The sequence below is a fragment of the Neoarius graeffei genome, chromosome 2, assembly GCF_027579695.1.
Source record: "Neoarius graeffei isolate fNeoGra1 chromosome 2, fNeoGra1.pri, whole genome shotgun sequence".
NCBI classification, from domain to species: domain Eukaryota; kingdom Metazoa; phylum Chordata; class Actinopteri; order Siluriformes; family Ariidae; genus Neoarius; species Neoarius graeffei.
In genome coordinates, this window is record NC_083570.1 from 39,303,786 (window position 1) to 39,329,457 (window position 25,672).

The 25,672-nt window shown below is 39.2% G+C and overlaps 1 protein-coding gene across 3 annotated transcripts in view; it reads left to right on the forward strand.

Annotated features, from left to right (window-relative positions):
- Positions 1–25,084, forward strand: part of coq8aa (coenzyme Q8A, genome duplicate a) — a 98,945-nt gene extending 73,861 nt beyond the window's left edge. For all 3 annotated transcript variants that reach the window (XM_060914193.1, XM_060914195.1, XM_060914194.1), the window contains exons 10-15: positions 856–949; positions 10,927–11,068; positions 14,399–14,506; positions 14,671–14,736; positions 14,819–14,905; positions 22,941–25,084. In XM_060914193.1, coding sequence (XP_060770176.1) covers positions 856–949; positions 10,927–11,068; positions 14,399–14,506; positions 14,671–14,736; positions 14,819–14,905; positions 22,941–23,234 — 791 coding nt within the window. In that variant the 3' untranslated portion in view covers positions 23,235–25,084. The remainder of the gene's footprint in view (positions 1–855; positions 950–10,926; positions 11,069–14,398; positions 14,507–14,670; positions 14,737–14,818; positions 14,906–22,940) is intronic.
- The last annotated feature ends 588 nt before the right edge of the window (positions 25,085–25,672 follow it).

Consider the following 25,672-nt stretch of genomic DNA (forward strand, 5'->3'; position numbering starts at 1 on the left):
GATTTTCGAGCCATAGACTGGCCGCAGACCGGCCGCAGAGGTTCTTTGTCATGTCAAACAAACTCTACGGGCGCTTACGTTTTTTTCAGGTTGCAAGACAAACTTACGGCCAACGTGCGTCTTTCTCCACGAACAAAAAAAACGCAGCGATTTGGGGGAAAAGCTAAAAATCGCACAGCCAAAAAATCGTACGTCCGGTTGTGACCTAGGCTTATGTCCCAATATCTTGACCACATTTTGGGATGAAAATATTTTAGATATGTTATTTTAGATAGATATTTTAGATATTTATAGATATGTTATTTTATATTGAAAAATTAGCTGTCTCAGAGAGGACTTTTTTTTTTTTTTACACAATTCCATACTAATTTGATCAAAATAGTCTGAAAACTTACTGGCATTCAACATTAAAACTTAACTATGTTTCCAATGATATGGAACTAAATATTTGTTTTATGGTATAAAGAATGATTTAAGTGCATCCCTTTTGGAGCTACCTGTGGTCAAAAAAGCACTTTTTCTAAATGACACGAGTAATTTTGCTAAATATGACACATATTGCCATACATTCACCAAAAATAACATTATCACCAAATTTTTTTTTGCATGGTAAATAGAGCTATCACAGGGCTACAATAAACAACCAAGTGAAACGCACGGAGGTGTGTGTTTATTAAATGTGTTAAATGTGATTTTTAGCTTGTGTACCCTGATTGTAAAACAACCCTTACCGGTCTTCTCAGGACTCTACGAGACACTTAAATGCCTTTTTTTTTTTTTTTTTTTTTTTTTAAAAGTAATTCATAGCTTGTTTAAAAGTTCCTCACATGTTTCTTTTTCTGTTTGTCTGAGTAGGTCTGTTTCCAGAGCACTTGATAGACGTGATGCGGCGAGAGCTGGTCCTGGAGTGTGATTATCTCCGGGAGGCCGAGTGCGCCCGCAAATTCAAGTGAGTTAACTGGCAGGAGACCATGCTTTTCAGTTCACTTCCTACACTGAAATGGCCACAAATTCGGTGACCCTCCGTTGCAAAATGTGGATGAACTCATTTATAGATTAAACTTCAGGTTTATTAAATGTAAAATGTAACCAATATCCTTTAGATGTCTAGAGGTTCTTTTGTCTTGGGGTTTGAAATGGAGTTTCATGGATTTAGTGACCCACTGTCTCGGGAAGGGAAGGGTCTGGGGTTTTAGCTTGTTGGTACTTTTTGTGTGCTGGATTTTTTTTTTTTTCTGGTAGTAGTATTTTATTTCTTTTTATGGCCTTAAAGCGAGACAGTCTTTCGATTTCCTAAAATCAGTGAAATTTAGTTCCCTCTGAAATTTGGTCATTGTGATATGTTTATTTCTGTAATATCTCATATCAGGCCATTCCGTGGCTGGGAAGTTATTTAATTTGAGGGGATTCCTTAGCAAATAATGTGCATGAAATCACTCGTCAAGCAGACAGAGAAAGTGCGCGTGCGCAGGTTTACCCTTGACCGTGCACTGACAGTTATTCTGATTCTGTCGCTAAATGAACAGCTGATCACACCGAGGCACTTGCTAACCACCGATATTTATTAGTTTAGTCCTGCGTTTCCTTTCTTTTGCAAGAAATGTCTTTTCTTCTCGCTTTCCGTTACTGTAGTCAGTCTTTCACATGTCATTCACACACTCATGTCCTCCATTTTGTCTCCTGTTTCAAATTTGTATCCCACAATGCCTTGAGTGAACGGGGAAAGCCCACCATGTGATGCATGACATAGTATCTTGTATTGGGTCATGGTGAAGCAGGAAAAAGTAGCGGAGACTTTAGGGCCATGTGGCCCTAAATTCATTAATTTGTTCTATTTTAAAAAACATAAAATTGGAAGTCAGTGATTTTTGAATTTAGTAGCTTTTGGTTCACTAAACAAAAATAATTGGGTGTCAGGGAAAATTCTTTTTATGACCTACACTTGAAAAATCTGAAAAGCAGTCTACCTTTAACATATATTTTGCTGTTACTGGTGGGATCTTGATAGCTTCTTGGAACGTATATGGTTATTCTCTAGTTGCTGAAGCCTTTCTGTTACTTCAAACCAGTCTGGCTATTCTCCACTGAATGTCTCTTGTTGAAAAGGTGTTACATTCTCAGAACTTCTATTGCACAGTTCTGAACTTGAGACACTCTTGTGCGTGAAAATCCCAAGAGAACAGCAGTTATAGAAATACTCAACCTAGCTCATCTGGCACCAACAGCCAAGCCACGATTCGAATCACGGAGATCATATTTTCCCCCCATTCTGTTTGGTTGATGTGATCATTACCTGAATCTGCTGGCCCTGTATCTGTATGCTTTTATGCATTGCACTGCTGCCACATGATCAGGAGATTGCATGAAGGAGGAAATGTACAGGTATTCCTAATGAAGTGTTTAATGAGTGTATGTCTCATTAAAGAAAGCAAAGGATATTACTCATCCTGCTAAATTTAGACCCATTTCTTTGTTGAACCTTGATCAAAAAAATATCTTCAAGATTTTAGCACATAGACTGGCTAAACATAAACAGTCCTCTCCAAAATTATTGGAATGGCAAGACCAATTCTACTGTTTTTGCTATACATTGAAGACATTTTGGGTTTGAAATCAAAAGATGAAGAGACATTATTGTATCCACATTCACTGGATATGAGCAATCGCACACTCTGATTGGCTACTCTACTACTAGGCGATCAGCTCATATACCGTGAGTAGAGAAAAACAAAATGGCGGAACGTGTTGCTGAACCAACCGAGGATGAAATAAGAACTCTACTCGAAAACAAAACCCCAAAAAATACAAAAAAAAAGGCAGCAAAATATGGAATAAAAGTATTTGATGGAAAGAATGTATCTTTTTTCAAGAATTATTATTATTATTATTATTATTATTATAGCAGCATTTTTCACAAATTGCTAGTCATTTCGCTAGGTTGTTTACATTCTAAGTGGAAAGGATTTTGTTGGATGTTTTGTATAAAGTTTTTATTTATCGAATTTGCAAAAAATAAAAATGCTCCGTTTCTCAAAATCCAGTGAATGTGGATGGAATAAAACGCGCCTCGTCGGCTATCAGCTCATGTGCAGCTCTGTTTCGTGGAATAACTGTTAAATAGCTAGCGTTTCCTGGTTGGAGATGACGAGGAAGAAGGTTGTTGTTGTTTTTTTTGTTGTTGTTGTTTTGTTTTGTCCACCCCCCCCCCCCCCCCCCCCCCCCCCCCCCCCCCCACACACACACACACACACACACAGTATGGTTTGTGGGCCTGATTAATTTAAAATGTTTTTATTACACCTCACATAATATAAGTGGTATTTTATGGCAAATAGACAACTATTACACAGCCTGCTGAAATTATTATTCAATATGTAAACATTTCGCTGAGAGTCTCCTATCCAACAGTGTGATTCCTTATGCTGAACTTATGAGCAAGTTGTATGTGGCTTGACTGACAAAGCACAAGAGATATGAAGTTATTAAAGATGATTGAGAAGAAGGCCATTGCCAGATGGAAATAGAAAGTCTGTAGATGGGGTATTATAGATAAACTCTCTTAACCACCTGCTATAAATAACCCTTAGGTTACTCAGAAGGGCTCTGTTTTTTTTCAGTCAAGTGTTGGGTTTCGATGACCTGATGCCAAGCAACAGTACCATGATTCAGCAGGGTAGTAAATATAGCGGAGTTTGAACTCAAACAGGTCAAAAACAAGGGCACTCAGTCGTCCCCATCTTTCAGCCTTCGTTTAAACCACTACATGCGATGACTATGGAAGTGAGTAAATGAGTTTACGTCCACAGCAAGGCAGGATGTACAAACATTTTCTGAAAAGTTAGGATATTTTCTAAAAGTGCAATAATAAAAATCTGCGATTTGTAAATTCTCTTGAACCCTTATTTAACTGGCGAAAGTACAAAGAAGTTACTTTTAATGTTTTGGCTGACCATCTTGATTGTGTTTTGTAAATATAAACACATTTTAAATTTCATGCCTGCAACACACTCAAATTTGGGACAGGGCAAAATAAGAGTGAAAAGTTTTTAGAAAATTCAAGTTACGCCATTTTGAAACATTCCACAGTAAGCATGTGAATTGAGAACAGGTGAGCGTATCATCCATCCATCCTTCCATCCATTATCTATAGCACTTATCCTTCAGGGTCACGGGGAAGCCAGAGCCAACCCCAGTTGACTTCAGGCAAGTGGTGGGGTACACCCTGGGCAGGTCGCCAATCTTGAAAGTATCATGGTTGGGTATAAAAGAAGCATCCTACCAAAGTCTCAGTCTTTGCAAGCAAAGATGGGTCATGGCTCATCATTTTGTGCCAAACCTCATGAGAGAATTGTCAATCAGGTCGAACTGAACATTTCTCAAAGCAAGGTTGCCAAGAATTTAGGTCTTTCCTCATCTACAGTACATAATATTGTGAAAAGATTCAGGTAATCTGGAGAAATCTCAGTCCATGTAGGGAAACTCCATGTTCAATGTGTGTGACCTTCAAGCGTCAGACGGCATTGCATGAGGAACTGTCATGCTACTGAGATAAATATAGCCAGATGGGGTCAGGAATATTTCGGAAAACCGTCGTCACTTCACAGAGTCTTACGCTGCATCAGGAAATGCAACCTGAAACTCTGTTACTCAAGGAGATGGCCATACATCAGTTCTGTACAGAAACGCTTCAGAGTTCTCTGGCCCCGAGTTCATCTCAGATGGACCGAAAGACAGTAGAAATGTGGGTTGTGGTCAGATGAGTTCATGTTTCAGCTTGTTTTTGGGAGAAAAAAACGGATGTCGAGTTCTCCGTGCCAAAGGTGAAATGGTCTATCCAGACTTCACGGGGAAAGGTGCAAAAAACATCTGTCATGGTGTGGGGGATCAGTGCCCACAGCATGGGGGACTTGCATACATGTGAAGGTACCATTTGACCCAGAAGCATATATTTGATTTATAGCGACTTATGCTGCCATCAAGGCAACATGGAAAAAGAACTCTATATGGTTATTTCAGCAAGATAATGTCAAGCCCCATTCTGCATGCACTACAACAGGATGGCTTCGTAGTCAGAGTGCATGTACTTGACTGGCCTGCCAGAAATCCAGATCAGTCTCCTATTGAAAATATATGGTGCGTCATGAAGAGGAGTATTGGGACAATGGCGACCAAGGGCTGTTGAGCAGCTTAAGCTACATTGTATCAAGCTACAATGGGGAAAAATTCCACTTACTAAACTGCAACAATTAATATTGTCAGTTCTCAAATGATTAAAAACAGCATGGGGAAAAGTAATGTAACACAACGGGAAATATGCCTCCAGTGTTGTTCAAGTTCTAAATTTGTTTATATTTAATATTTAGAATTCTAGAGGGATTTCTCATTGAGTCCTTTTTTTTTTTAACGTATTCAGTTTTATTCTTGTATAAAACACTTATTTTACACCATTTGATACAGTCTGTCTTGAAAGTTGCGAGTTCTGCGCAAAATATTTGCACTACTTCACCACTACTACCTCTGCCATCTCTCATCGATGCAATTATGTGCAATAATGTGGGCCTTAAACTATTTTGTGTGTGTGTGTGTGTGTATATATATATATATATATATATATATATATATATATATATATATATATATATATATGCACGCACGCACGCGCACACACACACACACACAAAATATATATATATATATATATATATATATATATATATATATATATATATATATATATATATATATATATATGGGTGGCACGGTGGTGTAGTGGTTAGCGCTGTCGCCTCACAGCAAGAAGGTCCGGGTTCGAGCCCCGTGGCCGGCAAGGGCCTTTCTATGTGGAGTTTGCATGTTCTCCCCGTGTCCGCGTGGGTTTCCTCCGGGTGCTCCGGTTTCCCCCACAGTCCAAAGACATGCAGGTTAGGTTAACTGGTGACTCTAAATTGACCATAGATGTGAGTGTGAATGGTTGTCTGTGTCTGTCAGCCCTGTGATGACCTGGCGACTTGTCCAGGGTGTACCCCGCCTTTCACCCGTAGTCAGCTGGGATAGGCTCCAGCTTGCCTGTGACCCTGTAGAACAGGATAAAGCGGCTAGAGATAATGAGGATGATATGTGTATGTATATGTGTGTGTATACAACCCCGATTCCAAAAAAGTTGGGACAAAGTACAAATTGTAAATAAAAACGGAATGCAATAATTTACAAATCTCAGAAACTGATATTGTATTCACAATAGAACATAGACAACATATCAAATGTCGAAAGTGAGACATTTTGAAATTTCATGCCAAATATTGGCTCATTTGAAATTTCATGACCGCAACACATCTCAAAAAAGTTGGGACAGGGGCAATAAGAGGCTGGAAAAGTTAAAGGTACAAAAAAGGAACAGCTGGAGGACCAAATTGCAACTCATTAGGTCAATTGGCAATAGGTCATTAACATGACTGGGTATAAAAAGAGCATCTTGGAGTGGCAGTGGCTCTCAGAAGTAAAGATGGGAAGAGGATCACCAATCCCCCTAATTCTGCGCCTACAAATAGTGGAGCAATATCAGAAAGGAGTTCGACAGTGTAAAATTGCAAAGAGTTTGAACATATCATCATCTACAGTGTATAATATCATCAAAAGATTCAGAGAATCTGGAAGAATCTGTGCGTAAGGGTCAAGGCCGGAAAACCATACTGGGTGCCCGCGATCTTCGGGCCCTTAGACGGCACTGCATGACATACAGGCATGATTCTCTATTGGAAATCACAAAATGGGCTCAGGAATATTTCCAGAGAACATTATCTGTGAACACAATTCACCGTGCCATCCGCCGTTGCCAGCTAAAACTCTATAGTTCAAAGAAACAGCCGTATCTAAACATGATCCAGAAGCGCAGATATCTTCTCTAGGCCAAGGCTCATTTAAAATGGACTGTGGCAAAGTGGAAAACTGTTCTGTGGTCAGACAAATCAAAATGTGAAGTTCTTTATGGAAATCAGGGACGCCATGTCATTCTGACTAAAGAGGAGAAGGACGACCCAAGTTATCAGCGCTCAGTTCAGAAGCCTGCATCTCTGATGGTATGGGGTTGCATTAGTGCGTGGCACGGGCAGCTTACACATCTGGAAAGACACCAATGCTGAAAGGTATATCCAGGTTCTAGAGCAACATGTGCTCCTGTCCAGACGGCGTCTCTTTCAGGGAAGACCTTGCATTTTCCAACATGACAATGCCAAACCACATACTGCATCAATTACAGCATCATGGCTGCGTAGAAGAAGGGTCCGGGTACTGAACTGGCCAGCCTGCAGTCCAGATCTTTCACCCATAGAAAACATTTGGCGCATCATAAAACGGAAGATACGACAAAAAAGACCTAAGACAGTTGAGCAACTAGAATCCTACATTAGACAAGAATGGGTTAACATTCCTCTCCCTAAACTTGAGCAACTTGTCTCCTCATAAATAAAAATAAATTAGTGTGTGTGTATACGGAGTCTACCTGTAATGTGCAATTTTTCCGAGCCTCTCGATAAGGCAATTTTTCTATACTTTTTCACGGTAGATAATGCAAATAGCCCTCTGTATTTAATCTTTCATTTGTCTAATTTTTCTTTCAGTTTTATTTGTTATCTGTTTGACATTTTCTTGCTACTGTAACAAGTGAATTTCCCCAGTGTGGGATGAATAAAGTGAATCTAATCTAAATGTTTGTATGACGCTTATATCAAGCATGCGCACACGCACGCACGCACACACACCGTCAGATGCTTCTTTACTCAAACTGACCTGTGCTCAGCATTTACATAACAATGTAAAGTCGAATAGGTGATAACTGGGCTGAAGAGGGAGGGGTTGAGCTTGTGTGGGGAGAAGAAGGCCCCCCCCCCGGGTTTGGGATGAAAATCTCTGGAATTTTAGTGTCTAAAAACTGTTTGTCAGGGAAAACTTTGGACATCTTTATTTAACTGACAAAAGTACAAAGAAAAGGTTCAAAAGAAGTTAAAAAAAAAGTAAATAAATAAATGCAATGTTATTCTCATCTCATTATCTCTAGCCGCTTTATCCTTCTACAGGGTCGCAGGCAAGCTGGAGCCTATCCCAGCTGACTACGGGCGAAAGGCGGGGTACACCCTGAACAAGTCGCCAGGTCATCACAGGGCTGACACATAGACACAGACAACCATTCACACTCACATTCACACCTACGGTCAATTTAGAGTCACCAGTTAACCTAACCTGCATGTCTTTGGACTGTGGGGGAAACCGGAGCACCCGGAGGAAACCCACGCGGACACGGGGAGAACATGCAAACTCCACACAGAAAGGCCCTCGCTGGCCCCGGGGCTCGAACCCAGGACCTTCTTGCTGTGAGGCGACAGCGCTAACCACTACACCACCGTGCCGCCGCAATGTTATTGCATTTTTGAAAATATAAATGTTCCAGAAATGGGGTTTGTACGTAAAACTGCCCTGCACTGTGTTATTGCACGTTTTATATGATCCGGCAACGCTAACAGTGAGTGTCTCTGTAAAGTGCTGGTTTCTGTGTCCCTGAGCATAAAGCCCAAACCAACTGACAGAACAGTCTGGGCCGCTCTGGGGAAAGCCCTGTGTTTTGCAGCAGTTTGTAATTTTGTGGTATTTTAGTGTTTTGTTTGGGATGTACCAGTTTTGTAGGTTTTTGTTTTTACATCTTTCTAAAATACAAAACAGAAAAATGTGGTTTTTGTATAAGCCTGTTGGAAAGTTTGAAAATTGGAAAACTTTTCTAAAGTTTGAACCTCACTTCTTTGCAACTTTAAAAAAAATTTTTTCCAGTGCCACAAAACCATTTAAAGGTAGACTGCCTTTCCAATTTTAAGTGTAGGTCATAAACCGAATTTTCCCTGACACCCAATTATTTTTGTTTAGTGGACTGAAAGCTACTGAATTTGAATCACAGACTTCCAGTTAATTGTATTAGGTTTGTTTTTTTTTTGTTTTTTTTAATAGAACAATTAATGAATTTAGGGCCATGTGGCCCTACATTCTCCACTTTTTCCTGTTTCACCATAACCCAATACAAGATACTTTGTCATGCATCACGTGGTGGGCTTTCCCCGTTTGTGCAAGACGTTGTGGGATACATATTTGAAACGGGAGAGAAAAGTGGAGGATGCGAATGAAACGTGAAAGACTGACTACAGTAATGGAAAGCGAGAAGAAAAGACGTTATGTTCTATACGAAGGAAAGGAAACGCAGGACCAAACTAATAAATATCGGCGCTCAGCGAGCACCTCGGTGTGATCAGCTGTTCGTTTGGTGATAGAATGATGTAATGGTCAGTGCACGGTCAAGGTAAACCTGTCGATGGCAGTAATGCAACACTGGATGCCAGCTGCCGTAAAACTCGAAGAAGGAAAAGAAGGTAAACCTGCTCATGTGCACATGGACTTACTCTGTCTGCTTGACTGTACGAAGCAAGCGATTTCATGCATGTTGTTTGCTTGGGAATCCGCTCAAATTAAATAACTTCCAAGCCACAGAATGGCATGGGTGATTATTTATTTATTTATTTATTTTTGTTTGTTTGTTTGTTTGTTTGTTTGTTTTTTGAGATATTGCAGAAATAAACATGCATCACGATGACCAAATTTCAGAAGGAACTAAATTTCACTGATTTTTATGAAATTGAAAGGCTGTATAGTAGGGTGCATTAGTTGCCCTCACTTTCATAAAATCTGATGCGTTTTTGTTTGGGTGTTCCTTTTCACCAATAAAGACATCCTGTAAAAATTTTTGACCATATTCAAAAGTCTAATGGTGGCACCATGAGGTTCATTTTTTGCCAAAAAACGCTTATTTTATGTTTTCGCGTAAGGTTTGAATCACAATGTTGGACTCCATTTATTGATTTCTTGTGAGCCAGAGATCATGTTAAGAACCTTTGCAAGGGATTGAGAAGCATTAATGTGAGTCATAATACATTTGTATTGTTTAAAAGTAGTTGAACAATGATTCAGTGAACAGCTAAAACTCAAACTGTGCTTGATAGTATATTTAGAATATGTACTAAAAATGTGTATCTAAGATATTTGGTATACTCTATAAGGTGCCATAATGTTTCATGAAAAGTGATCGAAATTTTGTCATAAAAGTCATAAAATAGCAGCTTTTTTCCAGAACTTTGAGCTCCTGGTGCCACCATTAAACTTTAGAATTTTGTCAAAATATTTCACCCAGTGTGTTTTCTTACCAAAAGGAACATAAAAACAAAAATGCATCATGATTGGAGGAACTTTTCATTTTTAGGGGGCAACTGATGCACCCTACTGTATAGCTTTAAACAAACAAATGATTTCCCAGTCAGTGATGACCTCTGCCAAGTAGTTTTAATTAATTTTTTTTTAAGTGCAGTTTATTTCTTTGTCTGTCTGTAAGCAGGATTGTGAAAAATCTACAGACCTCATTTCCATGAAACTTGGTGGAAGGGTGTCACATGGGCCAAGGAAGAACCTGTCAAATTTTGGAGTGGAACAGAGTCACAGGATGGATCCACAAATTTAGTTTAATTTTTGCTAATGTTGCAAGATACGGCAATTGGCCATGGTTGAATTCTGCTTTCAACAATGACATACATCTTAAAATCCAGTAGATGGCATTAAAGTACAGTAGCTAAAAACCTAGTCAGTGTAGAAATATGATGACTCCATATCACAGTCCAAATTCACAGGTACACACGTAGGCACATAATTCTAATAGCTTTGGGAATATATCCAAATAGATAAAGTGGTTTTTGTCCTAGAAGAGAGGGTTGACTTGTCCTTGGCGGAAGTCTGCGATCTCGGAGTGCCCTTCTAGTTTAACTATACTTTTGAGCGATATGGCACATACAGTATGGCATGGCCTATTTCTGCTCCATTACTGTAAGCTGTGGTTTTTGGCAGGAAGCTCTTGGAAGGTCATCCCTTCTTTTACGTGCCTGACGTGATTGACGAGCTGAGCAGCCGGCACGTTCTTACCACTGAAATGGTGCAAGGCTTCCCCCTGGATCAAGCTGAAGAACTCTCGCAGGACCTCAAAAATGAAGTGAGTTCTGACTTAAGGATTTAAATATACAGTCATAGACAACTGTTTCAGTGTGTCTATTTTTTTCTGCTGTTCGCATAATGACACGATACTCATTATTCCTACAGTGTCGTGTGTTCATGTTAAGGATCCATGTGTAACTTTCATTTTTACACACGTAGGAATTATGTAGAAATGTATACCAAACCAGAAATGTAGCATCAGCATATACTGTTTTTGTTTGTTCATTTATGTTTATACAGGTAGCTACGGGCACCTCCAAAATTATTGGAACCATTCAAGAAATTATTACAATAATTAACTTTTCAGTCTAGTTGGAAACACTACTTTCCTCGAACAAATTTAATTTTTTTTTTTTTTTGTCTGCCTCAAATATTACACAGACAAAATTATTGGCGCCCCGAGAATATTTACAAGAAATGCAGTTCAATTTGAAATGTTTTACTTGTTCTTATAATTATTTTTGGGGCAGAAAAAAGAATATGAAGTTTGTGCTGAATCCAAGCTGTTGAAGCTCAAAACACCACACTATCGGTAATTGTAGTGCGATCCATGATTATTGGCACCTCTTATAAAGATTAATAAAAAGGGTTAGAAAAAAAAATCCACCTTTTGGTGAAGTAGCTTCAGCTCATACTGGAAAAATAAGAAAAATTGACTGAGAGAAAAACAAATCCCTCATCAAGAAAAGAATTATTTTCAACAAAAACGTGCCACTAATTTTGGCACCCCTGGAAATTATAGTGAACAGTGTAGTAACTGAAGCATGTTTCCCATGTAAATTGTACGTTATTGAGGTGATTGGAGTGTGTAGGAACTTTCAAGCTGTAATCCATGACTTCCTGATTAACTGGGGGACAAATATGCGTTATTTTAAATATTAATTTTGTATACTTCCAAGAATGGTATCTGATTCTGTTAGTGGGGGGGAACCCTGTGAGACAGGAAGCACAGTAAATCTACTTTCTTAGTCTGAAGATGTTTCAGACTAGATGAAGCCACTTCTACAGTCAACTGCAAAAGATGATACTGGGAAAAGATTTTTAAGACCTTGTCACTTTTGTATTAATTGTCACAAGACCTGAAGTTCTTCCTCAGACAGTATTTTTTTTTTTCTTGTTTTAAAGCTAAATAAAATTTAAAGTGGTATTGCACACTTCAGTGTGTTATTATCCCCCACTGGCTGAAGGGCCCGAAGGGGGATTATGTCATGGCGTCTGTCTGTCCGTCCATACTCCCAGGAAGGGTACTCACCTTCTGAAATTAACTCCTCTAATAATTTTTGGAGGAATTTCATGAAATTTGACAGGATTCTTTGTTATATGTCGTTAATACGCATATCGCAATTTCGTTCAATTCAATCAAATTTTACCAGAGTTATGGCATAGTTGCCAGCGGGGGATATTGTGCTCTCAGAGTACTCGTTTTGTGTTGTCAACTAAATGATATGACTGTACTGTGATGAAACAAATCACTGCTGGTTTAATTGCCATTTTTATATAAAAAAAAAAATTGGCATTTTATTGGTTGAAAATGGCTAAAAGCGCTGTCTGTTGGTTAAAATCATCCTGAACCTTGCATGGCCGATGCTAAGGTAGAGTGAACCATTTGGTATTTCTTTAGATCATTTTTAAATTTTATTTTTAAAAAAGTCAATGCCCTCTAATTAGAGGTGGGCAGCCAAATAATATATCAAATACATGCTGATTTGAGACGCGTCATTGACAGGAGTTTGTCGTCTCCCCCAACTTTTTAGTATTTTTCAAAATTATGCAGTGGGTGGAGTTAGGTTCAGAGCTGGGACTGAAGTTACACTTTTAAATATAATCTCTGCATTGTGGCAGAATGAATTTCATCATGGCCAGTGCTGTGAGGACGAGCTCCCACTCTCCCACTTGTACATCCAGTAGGGTGCATCAGTTGCCCCCTAAAAATGAAAAGTTCCTCCGATCATGATGCATTTTTGTTTTTATGTTCCTTTTGGTAAGAAAACGCACTGGGTGAAATATTTTGACAAAATTCAAAAGTTTAATGGTGGCACCAGGAGCTCAAAGTTCTGGAAAAAGCTGATATTTTATGACTTTTATGACAAAATTTCAATCACTTTTCATGAAACATTATGGCACCTTATAGAGTATACCAAATATCTTAGATACACATTTTTAGTACATATTCTAAATATATTATCAAGCACAGTTTGAGTTTTAGCTGTTCACTGAATCGTTCAACTACTTTTAAACAATACAAATGTATTGTGAATCACATTAATGCTTCTCAATCCTTTGCAAAGGTTCTTAACATGATCTCTGGCTCACAAGAAATCAATAAACGGAGTCCAACATTGCGATTCAAACCTTATGCGAAAACATAAAATAAGCGTTTTTTGGCAAAAAATGAACCTCATGGTGCCACCATTAGACTTTTGAATATGGTCAAAAAATTTTACAGGATGTCTTTATTGGTGAAAAGGAACACCCAAACAAAAATGCATCAGATTTTATGAAAGTGAGGGCAACTGATGCACCCTAATACCTATAACTATACACATCCATACGTACACAGACACCCATATCATAATTATGCATTGTGGCAGCAGGGGCGTGGTCAAGCATCGGTCTGTGACCGGAGGGCGGAGTCAGGGAAGGTAAGTGGCAGAATCACTGTACCTGATGTCTGTTAATTTGTGTTTGCGTGTCTTCCCCAGTGACCGCGCCCTATATAAGGAGAGAGAGAGCCGAGGAAGGGAGGTCTCTCCCCAGCCAGACGGATGATGTGTGTGTGTGTGTGTGTGTCTGTGTGAACTGGGAGAGTGTGAATGCTGAAAAACTGCTAATAAAGAGTTTTTGAAAACTCAGTTCTGGCCTACCACACTTCTGTGCTCTAACCACCCGCTCAAAGTGTTACATGCATATTATGCTTATATATTATATACAATTATGAATTACTTTTGGTAAAGTAAAAAATCTAATGTCTTTGTTTCATTCAAAACAATTCACACATCCAAAACCACAGCAAAACCTTCCAATACTGATCAATAACTAATTCGTCTGAATGGAGCACTACAAGCATGCCTCCTGTCATGGCGGCATAGTTACCGTTGCTATGGGGGGGGTGTCACGTGACGGTGCAAAGCCTCTATTAGTAGTCATGCAACCCCTCCTGCAATGTAATACCCTAATTATTTATATGAAACCAGTTCTTTGGCAAGAACCTTTTATAATAACGGTCAGCTAGACACCTGATGGTGTTCTTTTGTGATTTAATAAACCTGCTTGTTCATCGTTGCAGCATCAACCTGTCAATGTTTTGTCTCTGTGCTGTATTTTTCAGATCTGTAAGAACATTCTGGTTCTCTGCCTGAGAGAGCTCTTTGAATTTCAGTACATGCAAACAGACCCCAACTGGTCCAACTTCTTGTATGACCCACAGATCCACAAGGTATCGAATCTGCTGGTTATTGTGGTTTTAGTGATAGTAAGCATACAATCTAATAGTCGTCGTCTTTGTTCGGTCAGAGTTTTTCTTTTGGCGTAACTGTTCTGTTGATATGGCTCAGTAAAGGAATGATTTCCTAGAAATCAGGCTCCTGATTGTGTATACAGGTTGCATTGTTGGACTTCGGTGCAACTCGAGGCTTTGATGAGAGTTTCACAGACAGCTACATAGAGGTAAAAGAAAAATGGATTTATTACTAGGTCATTAATTATACATGATGTATAAAGTGGATTTTTAAAGTGTTCGTTGTAACAGATCATCAAGGCAGCTGCAGACGGGGACAGAGAAGGAGTCCTGAAGCGTTCAGTAGATATGAAGTTTCTCACTGGATTCGAGTCTAAAGTAGGAACACACACACACACACACACACACACACAGAGTAGTTAAAACACTTCATCAGTATCAATCATATAACTTTTTTTTTTAACCCTCATCCTACCATGCTATTTTACACCTTAATCTTACCATGTGGGGTCCGTTTGGACCCCAATACTTTTCTTTAAAATTAAAGCTTATAAAGACATAATCACCAGATAAGTTTTGTTCAGAACATCTTGTATTAATAACAGCAATACACTAAAGGGCCCAAGGCATAAAGAACACACTTGACCTTCATCCTACCAGCCAATTTTACATACACAAACTACCAGGCGGGGTCCGTATGGACCCCAGGAGGGAATACCTTGAAATCAATGCAGTAAGAACCAATTCAATGCAGCAAACAGACATAACTTTATTGAAGAACAAAATCCACTATGGCTGAATATCAATGATGTATTATAAATGCAATAACATTGCAATAATATTGCAATAACTAGCATACATGTAGCAAATTATAGCGCCACAAAAAAAATTGGCATTATATGCATGATTTTTGCAGCTCATGCAGTTGTAAAACATTCTGGATTACAACTTAGGTCTTTTCTTACAGAATTTAAAACAAAAAAGTAATTGTAAAATAATTTAAGGCTTTTGTTTTGCAGCCTGTGCTTATTGCAGCAGTGGGGTCCACACGGACCCCAAGAAGGAAGGCCTTGGTAGTTTCATTATGGAACATAAAAGAAATAAAAGAAGTTAACTTTCAGTGTGCTATTCAATTATAAAATGAAAGACAGATAAACTTTACTCTGGGGTCCGGTTGGACCCCAGTAACAAATTAATTATACCTTCACAATGCAAAAAGCTGATCTTCCGGTGCTTTAGTGTTTTAATTAAGACATAAATTCCGACAAATTCATAAAACGGTGAGGCAGTATGTCACATATTTTTAAAATGGCAAACAAACATATAGGTGCGGGGTCCAGATGGACCCCACTTGGTAGGATGAAGGTTAAACATAATCCACCAGTAGGTGCAGGCAAAAGTTAAATGTTACCGTAGAAACATCTCTTGTGCGTTTGCCTTTAATTCAATTGCCGTTAATCTGAGAAGTGTGAACATGGCAAAAACACACACAATTTTTGGAATTTGATGAATATTTGCAAAAACATAAGCATGTCCTATTTTTTATGCCTTTTCACAAAGGAGTCTCATTCTATGTTCAACACTCTATTATGTTGTGCTTGAACATTTTTATCCCCCGCTGGCCGAAAGGCCCGAAGGGGACTTATGTCGTGGCAATGTCCGTCCCGGGAAGGGTGCTCACCTTCTGAAATCAACTCCTCTCTCAATTTTTGGAGGAATTTCACGAAACTTGGCAGGATTCTTTGTTATATGTCGGTAATACTTATCTTGTAATTTTGTTAAATTCAGTCACATTTTACCACCGTTACAGCCCTTGATTAACAACATTATGCTTTGACAATTTTGTGAGGGTGTGTTTTCCTTCTGAAAGCAACTCCTCTCACAATTTGTGGAGGAATTTCATGAAACCTGCTAAAACGCGTTGTTGTATGTCATTAGTACGCATATTGTAATTTTGTTAAATTCAGTCACATTTTACCAGAGTTACAGCCCTTGATTAACAACCTTGTACTTTCACAATTTCATGAAGGTGTGCTTGCCTTCTGACATCAGCTCCTCTCACAATTTTTGGAGGAATTTCTCGAAGCTTGGTAAAAGGCCTTGTTATATGACGGTAATACGCAGATTGCGATTTAATTTTGTTTCTAAAAAATTTTACCAGAGTTTTGACCCTTGATTAAATAACTTGTACTATGACAATTTCATGAGGGTGTACGTTCTTCTGAAATCAACTCCTCTTTCAATTTGTGGAGGAATTTCACCAAACTTGGCAAAAGGCTTTGTTATATGACCGTTATATGCAGATTGAAATTTCCTTTAATTTTGGCAAATTTTACCAGAGTTATGCCCTTGATTATTAACAAACTTGTACTTTGGCAATTTTATCAAGGTGTGTGTGCTTGCTTTCTGAAATCAACTTCCCTCACAATATTTATTATGTTTTTTTATTTTTTAAATAAATACCCCGCTGGCTGAAAGGCCCAAAGGGGGATTATGTCGTGGTGATGTCTGTGCGTCCCAGGAAGGGTGCTCACTTTCTGAAATAAACTCCTCTCACAATTTTTGGAGGAATTTCACGAAACTTGGCAGGGTTCTTTGTTATATGTCAGTAATGCGCATATTACAATTTCATTCAAGTCAGTTGCATTTTGCCAGAGTTATGGCACAGTTGCCAGCAGGGGACGTTGTGCTCTCAGAGCACTCTTGTTCCTTCTTTGAAATTTCATTTCCCATAAATAGGAAAATGGCTGTTGATATTCCATCATACTTAAAAGTGCAGACTTGCGCATCTTTAATAAACAATATAGATATTTGGGCAGTGCCTAAAAGCAGCGCTCCTGATGAGTTTATTAGCAAAATATTTGCAAGAGCACAAAATATATGTGACAAAACTCAGTCATCCAGGTACATAGTAATCTGTGGTTGGTTGAAGAGAGCAACTGGACTTGCTTGAAGATTCTTGAAAACGTTTCGCCTCTCATCCTAAAGGCATCCTCAGTTCTGTCTGACTAATAGGGAGTATCCAGTATTTATCCTCTCATGGATCATCATAGAATCCGAATCAGAATGCTGATGGCTGCATTGTAGGTGGCTGATAAAAGATGTCATAGACACCCACCTCTGTTCAATGATAGTCGTTCCAGGTTGACAAAAATGAACGATCCTCTCTGGCTGTCTGCCAGGTTTCTGGAAGTCCTCTCATAGGGATCTCATCCCAAAGTGCGTAGAAACATATCTGTGATGAATCTCAGTCATCCAGGTACATAGTAATCTGTGGTTGGTTGAAGAGAGCAACTGGACTTGCTTGAAGATTCTTGAAAACGTTTCGCCTCTCATCCTAAAGGCATCCTCAGTTCTGTTTGTTTCTACGCACTTTTGGATGAAATCCCTATGAGAGGACTTCCAGAAAACTGGCAGACATCTTAGCCAGAGAGGATCGTTCATTTTTGTCAACCTGGAACGACCATCATTGAACAGAGGTGGGTGTCTATGACATCTTTTATCAGCCACCTACAATGCAGCCATCAGCATTCTGATTCGGATTCTATGATGATCCATGAGAGGATAAATACTGGATACTCCCTATTAGTCAGACAGAACTGAGGATGCCTTTAGGATGAGAGGCGAAACGTTTTCAAGAATCTTCAAGCAAGTCCAGTTGCTCTCTTCAAGGGCACAAAATCAACCTGAATACTATTATAATAATAATAATATAGCATATGAACCATTGAATTGGATAGTGAATTTCACGTCAATAAATTGCTGCATTTTCTTGTGACCATGATAGAAATAATGAGAGATGCACCACAGTTACGATACATATTTATTCCTTTCTTTGACACTGCATGCCATGCATCAAAAACACCACCACGACATTTTATTATGGTGTGACTCTGCTGGGTGCCTGGTGGACAGCAGTGAGCTAGCGCTTTCTCTTTACATCATTACTATATAGTTGTAATCAAATATCAAACTTGATATGTCAAACAGTTGTCTGGTTACATCTTTCACATCCACATGCATTGGCGCATGCAGTGCCATTTGGACTAATTGGCATGCACCTGTTCCTGATTAGAGCATAATCACAGCATATACATAAGGACTCTCGTTAACATATAGACTTTGCAAAGTATATGCTCTGTATCCTGCATCTCACATTACCAAGCCTTGTATTTTGTATTGGTTTTCTGGTTTTGACCCTGGTTTGTGTTTTGGACTTTGGATCTGTTTGCTAAAGCACGTTTTCAGTAAAACTCTTCTTGCACTTGCATCCATCTATTGCCCTTGCATGACAGAAACTGTCAATTGTCCAGCAAGCTAGTGGACTAATAAAACCATTTTATATGAAACTGTTGTGAATATTTTCCGTAAAACGTGTTCGTAAATGATCCCACGTTATTTTAAAAAAAGCAAATTAAAAATAAGTGCTGGATTAAAAACCCATCTAGTTTATGGAAATATAGATACATATTTTGTTGTCCGGTGGTCAAGTGTTTGAGATGCGTTGCCTTGTTCTTATGATCGGGTTCCCTGTGGTGGTACACCGACGTCGTGCGGTCAAGCTGTCAAAAATCAGATCGGTGCATTCTCTTAATTATGGGGCTCAACTCCGCATGCTTTGTACACAGGGAGTTCCGCTATAGGCTCAAACCCCAGACGCTGACTCAAACCTAGATATGTGGGTGTTTTTTATATATATTAAAAAAATAGCTCCAACAACCACACACAATGTAGAGTTTTATATCCAGCACTTTTTCATTGGAATTTTGAAAATGTGAATGAAAAAACTTGGTGGAAAAGTTCAAAAAATGTACACGGCTACAAAGGTTTGCTGAGATTAAATACAACCCCGATTCCAAAAAAGTTGGGACAAAGTAGAAATTGTAAATAAAAATGGAATGCAATAATTTACAAATCTCAAAAACTGATATTGTATTCACAATAGAGCATAGACAACATATCAAATGTCGAAAGTGAGACATTTTGAAATTTCATGCCAAATATTGGCTCATTTGAAATTTCATGACAGCAACACATCTCAAAAAAGTTGGGACGGGGCAATAAGACGCTGGAAAAGTTAAAGGTACAAAAAAGGAACAGCTGGAGGACCAAATTGCAACTCATTAGGTCAATTGGCAATAGGTCATTAACATGACTGGGTATAAAAAGAGCATCTTGGAGTGGCAGCGACTCTCAGAAGTAAAGATGGGAAGAGGATCACCAATCCCCCTAATTCTGTGCCGACAAATAGTGGAGCAATATCAGAAAGGAGTTCGACAGTGTAAAATTGCAAAGAGTTTGAACATATCATCTACAGTGCATAATATCATCAAAAGATTGAGAGAATCTGGAAGAATCTGTGTGTGTAAGGGTCAAGGCCGGAAAACCATACTGGGTGCCCGTGATCTTCAGGCCCTTAGATGGCACTGTATCACATACAGGCATGCTTCTGTATTGGAAATCACAAAATGGGCTCAGGAATATTTCCAGAGAACATTATTTGTGAACACAATTCACCGTGCCATCCGCCGTTGCCAGCTAAAACTCTATAGTTCAAAGAAGCCGTATCTAAACATGATCCAGAAGCGCAGACGTCTTCTCTGGGCCAAGGCTCATTTAAAATGGACTGTGGCAAAGTGGAAAACTGTTCTGTGGTCAGACGAATCAAAATTTGAAGTTCTTTATGGAAATCAGGGACGCCGTGTTATTTGGACTAAAGAGGAGAAGGACGACCCAAGTTGTTATCAGCGCTCAGTTCAGAAGCCTGCATCTCTGATGGTATGGGGTTGCATTAGTGTATGTGGCATGGGCAGCTTACACATCTGGAAAGACACCATCAACGCTGAAAGGTATATCCAGGTTCTAGAGCAACATATGCTCCCATCCAGACGACGTCTCTTTCAGGGAAGACCTTGCATTTTCCAACATGACAATGCCAAACCACATACTGCATCAATTACAGCATCATGGCTGCGTAGAAGAAGGGTCCGGGTACTGAACTGGCCAGCCTGCAGTCCAGATCTTTCACCCATAGAAAACATTTGGCGCATCATAAAACGGAAGATATGACAAGACCTAAGACAGTTGAACAACTAGAATCCTACATTAGACAAGAATGGGTTAACATTCCTATCCCTAAACTTGAGCAACTTGTCTCCTCAGTCCCCAGACGTTTACAGACTGTTGTAAAGAGAAAAGGGGATGTCTCACAGTGGTAAACATGGCCTTTTTCCAACTTTTTTGAGATGTGGTGGTGTCATGAAATTTTAAAATCACCTAATTTTTTCTCTTTAAATGATACATTTTCTCAGTTTAAACATTTGATAGGTTATCTGTGTTCTATTCTGAATAAAATATGGAATTTTGAAACTTCCACATCATTGCATTCAGTTTTTATTTACAGTACAAGTTGTACTTTGTCCCAACTTTTTTGGAATCGGGGTTGTACATATCTGTGAAGATACTCAGTCATCCAGGTACATAGTAATCTGTGGTTGGTAGAAGAGAGCAATTGGACTTGGTTGGAAAATCTTGAAGACGTTTCGCCTCTCGTCCGAGAGGCATCCTCAGTTCTGTCTGTCTAATAGGGAGTATCAAGTATTTATCCTCTCATGGATCATCATAGAATCCGAATCAGAATGCTGATGGCTGCATTGTAGGTGGCTGATAGATGTCATAGACACCCACCTCTCAGCCACCTACAATGCAGCCATCAGCATTCTGATTCGGATTCTATGATGATCCATGAGAGGATAAATACTTTATACTCCTTATTAGACAGACAGAACTGAGGATGCCTTTCGGACGAGAGGCGAAACGTCTTCAAGACTTTTCAAGCAAGTCCAGTTGCTCTCTTCTACCAACCACAAATCGGGGTTGTAGTTGGTCCATCAATAAAGACACGATCTGAAAAAGAGTAATGGAAGCAGGTTTTTCAAATAAATGATGTAGGGGACACAAGTCATATTTTAATTGATTGTCAATTTTAATTCATATATGTAGATGATATGCAGTTCCCTCTGAAAGTATTGGAACGGCAAGGCTGATTCTTTTACTTATGCTATACACTGAAGACATTGGGGTTTGATAAATGAGACGATGGAACAGAATTTCAGCTTTCATTTCTTGATCTTTACAACTCAATATGTTAAACAATCCAGAACATGGCACCTTTGGTTGCACGCCACCCCATCTTTAGGCAGGCAAAAGTATTGGAGCAGGCAGTGTTAAAATGCATGACACATGGTTCATTCTGCTGCTCCCATCATGAATTTCATCATCAACAAAGCTTAGTGAGCCTGTTTCAGAAACAGCCATGCAAGCCATGACACTAGCTCCACTGTGCTTGACCTATGAGCTCATATGAGGGTACTTCAAAAAGTTCTCAGCCTCACCCAGAAAACATCACAGGAGAAAGATTTGTTTTTGCCTTATTTTTCTACATGGTCTCATTTAACTTCAGTGCACTTGGTCCACCGGTGTTCAAGCTTCGCTATCCCTTCATAGAACGAGAGCACATCTTGAACCTTCAGATACTCCTCAGCAGCATGGATGACTTCATCACACTGAAAATGGCGACCACGTGAGTGGGATTTCAGTTTGGGAAACAGAAGTTAGATGGTGCCAGGTTGGGTGAGTGAGGTGCATGAGGTAACAGTTCAAAGGCACATTTGGCTGCTTCTGCCACTTGTGCTGTGTGGATAGGTGCATCGTCCTGGAGCAACATCACGCCAGCTCGAAGCTTTCCTCTCCTTTTTTCTTTGATTTCTCCTTTCATTTGAGTTTTTGTGAATGGTGATAAGACTTTGTAGTATACATTTATGCCCCAAAATGGGAGTTATTTCCCTTGTTTCTGGGTGAGGCTGAGAACTTTTTGAAGTACCCTCATATATGTTTTGGATGTTTTCTCCACACTTTGGCCTTTCCATCATTTCATTGGAGGTTAATCTAGATTCCAGAAATTTTATGGCTCATCTCTGGGTTTGCGTTTTTTTATTTCTTTTTCTTTGTTTTTCTGAATTCCAATTCAACCTTCATTCAATCTAACAGGGCACACCTGGGCAAAAAGGAACCCCTGTCAGTTATATGTTCCAATATTTTTTTTAATCACTTGATTTAAAAAAAAATGGGTGGATTCAAACAAAAAAATGCCATGTACCAAGTTGTTTAACACATTTAGTTGTAAACATCAGGAAATGAAAGCTGAAATTCTGATCTATTGTCTCATTCATCTTTTGATTTCAAATCTAAATGTCTTCAAATGAACTAGTGTTGATGTTCCAATACTTTTGGAAGGGACTGTATTACACGACTGCTTTTGGTGCTTGGGATTTTTGCCTGACCATAGATGAAACACCTTCACATATTCTCTTCCTAACTTGTTTTTAAAACTGCAACACATTCTCTTCCATAGGCTATGGAGAAAGCCCACGTGGATGCAGTGATGATCTTGGGTGAGGCGTTCGCCTCAGCCGAGCCGTTCAATTTCGGTGCTCAGAGCACTACAGAGCGCATCCACAGTCTGATTCCAGTCATGCTGAAGCAACGGCTCACGCCTCCTCCTGAAGAAACCTACTCGCTACACCGCAAGATGGGTGGCTCCTTCCTTATCTGTTCACGCCTAAATGCCAAGCTAAGTTGCAAGGACATGTTCCAACAGGCTTACAGCAACTACTGGAGCAAACGGCAGAAGGCATCCAGCCAGTGAGTGACGGCGTGTGGCAGATCATAAGCCATTATGTCATGAGTTTGGGCAGACCACTGGCTCAGTAACCAATATAATTTTTTTTTTTTTTTTAATTGTACCTTTTTAGGCTCACCCTACCTGCTGAGCCTGAATCATAGACTGAGTTTATTCTGCTTTAGAGTACGTTATCCATGATGGATAATTATATGGCTCGTCCTCTTTTGACAGCATTTCTACGTTGTCTTTCAGGTGGATATTGTGGTTGTGTAATGTGCCGACGAAATAGTATGACCATGTGAATTCTAATTCACATGATGGGGGGCTTCTAATGATGGGGATATTTTACTATAAAAGAGAATACAGTGTCCATGGACAAAGTTGCAGAAAGTTGGATATTTGATAACTATACCAGCAGGTTGTACAACCCCAATTCCAAAAAGGTTGGGACACTGTGTAAAACATAAATAAAAACAGAATGCAAAGATTTGCAAATCATGGAAGCCCTATATTTCATTGAAAATAGTACAAAGACAACATATCAAATGTTGAAACTGAGAAATTTTGTTTTTTGAAAAATATATGCTCCATTTTGAATTTGATGTCAGCAACACGTTTCAGAAAAGTTGGGACACGGGCAACAAAAGACTGAAAAAGTTGTGTAATGCTTAAAAAAAAAAACTAATTTGGTTAATTGGCAACAGGTCAGTAACATGACTGGATATAAAAAAAAAAAGCATCCCAGAGAGGTGGAGTCTCTTAGAAGTAAAGATGGGGATGGGTTCAACGCTTTATGTAAGACTGTGAGGGCAAACAGTGCAACAATTTAAGAATAATGTTCCTCAATGTAAAATTGCAAAGAATTTGGGGATCACATCATCTATGGTCCATAATATCATTAAAAGATTCAGAGAATCTGGAGAAATCTCTGTATGCAAGAGACAAGGCTGAAAGCTGACATTGGATGCCTGTGATCTTCAGGCCCTCAGGAGACACTGCATTAAAAGCAGACGTGTCTGTAGTGGAAATCACTGTATGGGCTCAGGAACACGTCAGAAAACCATGGTCTGTGGAAACAGTTCATTACTGCATCCACAAATGCAAGTTAAAACCAGATATAAACAATATCCAGAAACACCGCCACCTTCTCTGGGCCCGAGCTCTTTTAAGATGGTCTGAGGCAAAGTGGAAAATTGTCCCGAGGTCTGATGAATCAAAAGTAGAAATTCTTTTTAGAAATCATGGACACCATGTCCTCCAGGCTAAAGAGGAGAGGGACCATCTGGCTTATTATCAGTGTGCAGTTCAAAAGCCAGCATCTGTGATGGTATGAGGGTGCATTAGTGCATGTGATATGGGTAGCTTGTACATCTGGGAAGGCGTCATTAATGCTGAATGATATCTACATATTTCAGAGCAATATACTGCCATCCAGACAAAATCTTTTTCAGGGAAGGCCTTCTTTCTTTCAGCAAGACAATGCCAAAACGCTTTCTGCACATATTAAAACTGCGTGGCTTTGTAGTATAAGAGTCTAGGTGCTAAACAGGCCTGCCTGGAGTCCAGACCTGTCTCCTATTTAAAACATTTGGTGCATTATGAAGTGGAAAATACGACAAAGGAGACCCCGAACAATTGAGCAACTGAAATTTTATATCAGGCAAGAATGGGATGATATTTCTCTTTCAAAACTACAGCAATGGGTCTCCTCAGTTCCCAAACGTTTACAGTGTTGATAAAAGTAGAGATGATGCAATACAGTAGTAAACACGCCCCTGTCCCAACATTTTTGAAACGTGTTGCTGATATCAAATTCAAAATGAGTATATATTTTTCAAAAAACAATAACGTGTCTCAGTTTCAATGTTTGATATGTTGTCTTTGTACTATTTTCAATGAAATATAGGGTTTCCATGATTTTGCAAATCTTCACATTCAGTTTCTATTCATGTTTTACACAGTGCCCCAACTTTTTTGGAATTGGGGTTGTATGTCTCTCTCTGTTTCTGAATGACTTTTGATTTTTGGAGGTTATCTCCAGACCATATGCATATCACATTAGTTTGTTTAAGATTAATTTTTTAAAAATAATCTTATAGGATAAAGTCAGGACCAGGCCTAAGCTCCACAGAAGGGAAGCTATGTATTATTGATCGCTATCAACAGTCTCTTATGTTATCCTTTATGCGCACAGATTTGGCCAGTAATTTAATGTCAAATATCTATTTTTGTACCCTTAAAGTGAATGTAATGCCCCAAACCACACTTTTAAATCCCGTGCTGGCTGAAAGGTCCGAAGGGGGATGATGTCATGGCGATTTATTTCAGTCCATCCCGGGAAGGGTGGTCACCTTCTGAAATCAACTCCTCTCACAATTTTTGGAGGAGTTTCACGAAGCTTGGCAGGATTCTTTGGTATATGTCGGTAATACACATGTTGTAATTTTGTTAAATTCGGTCGC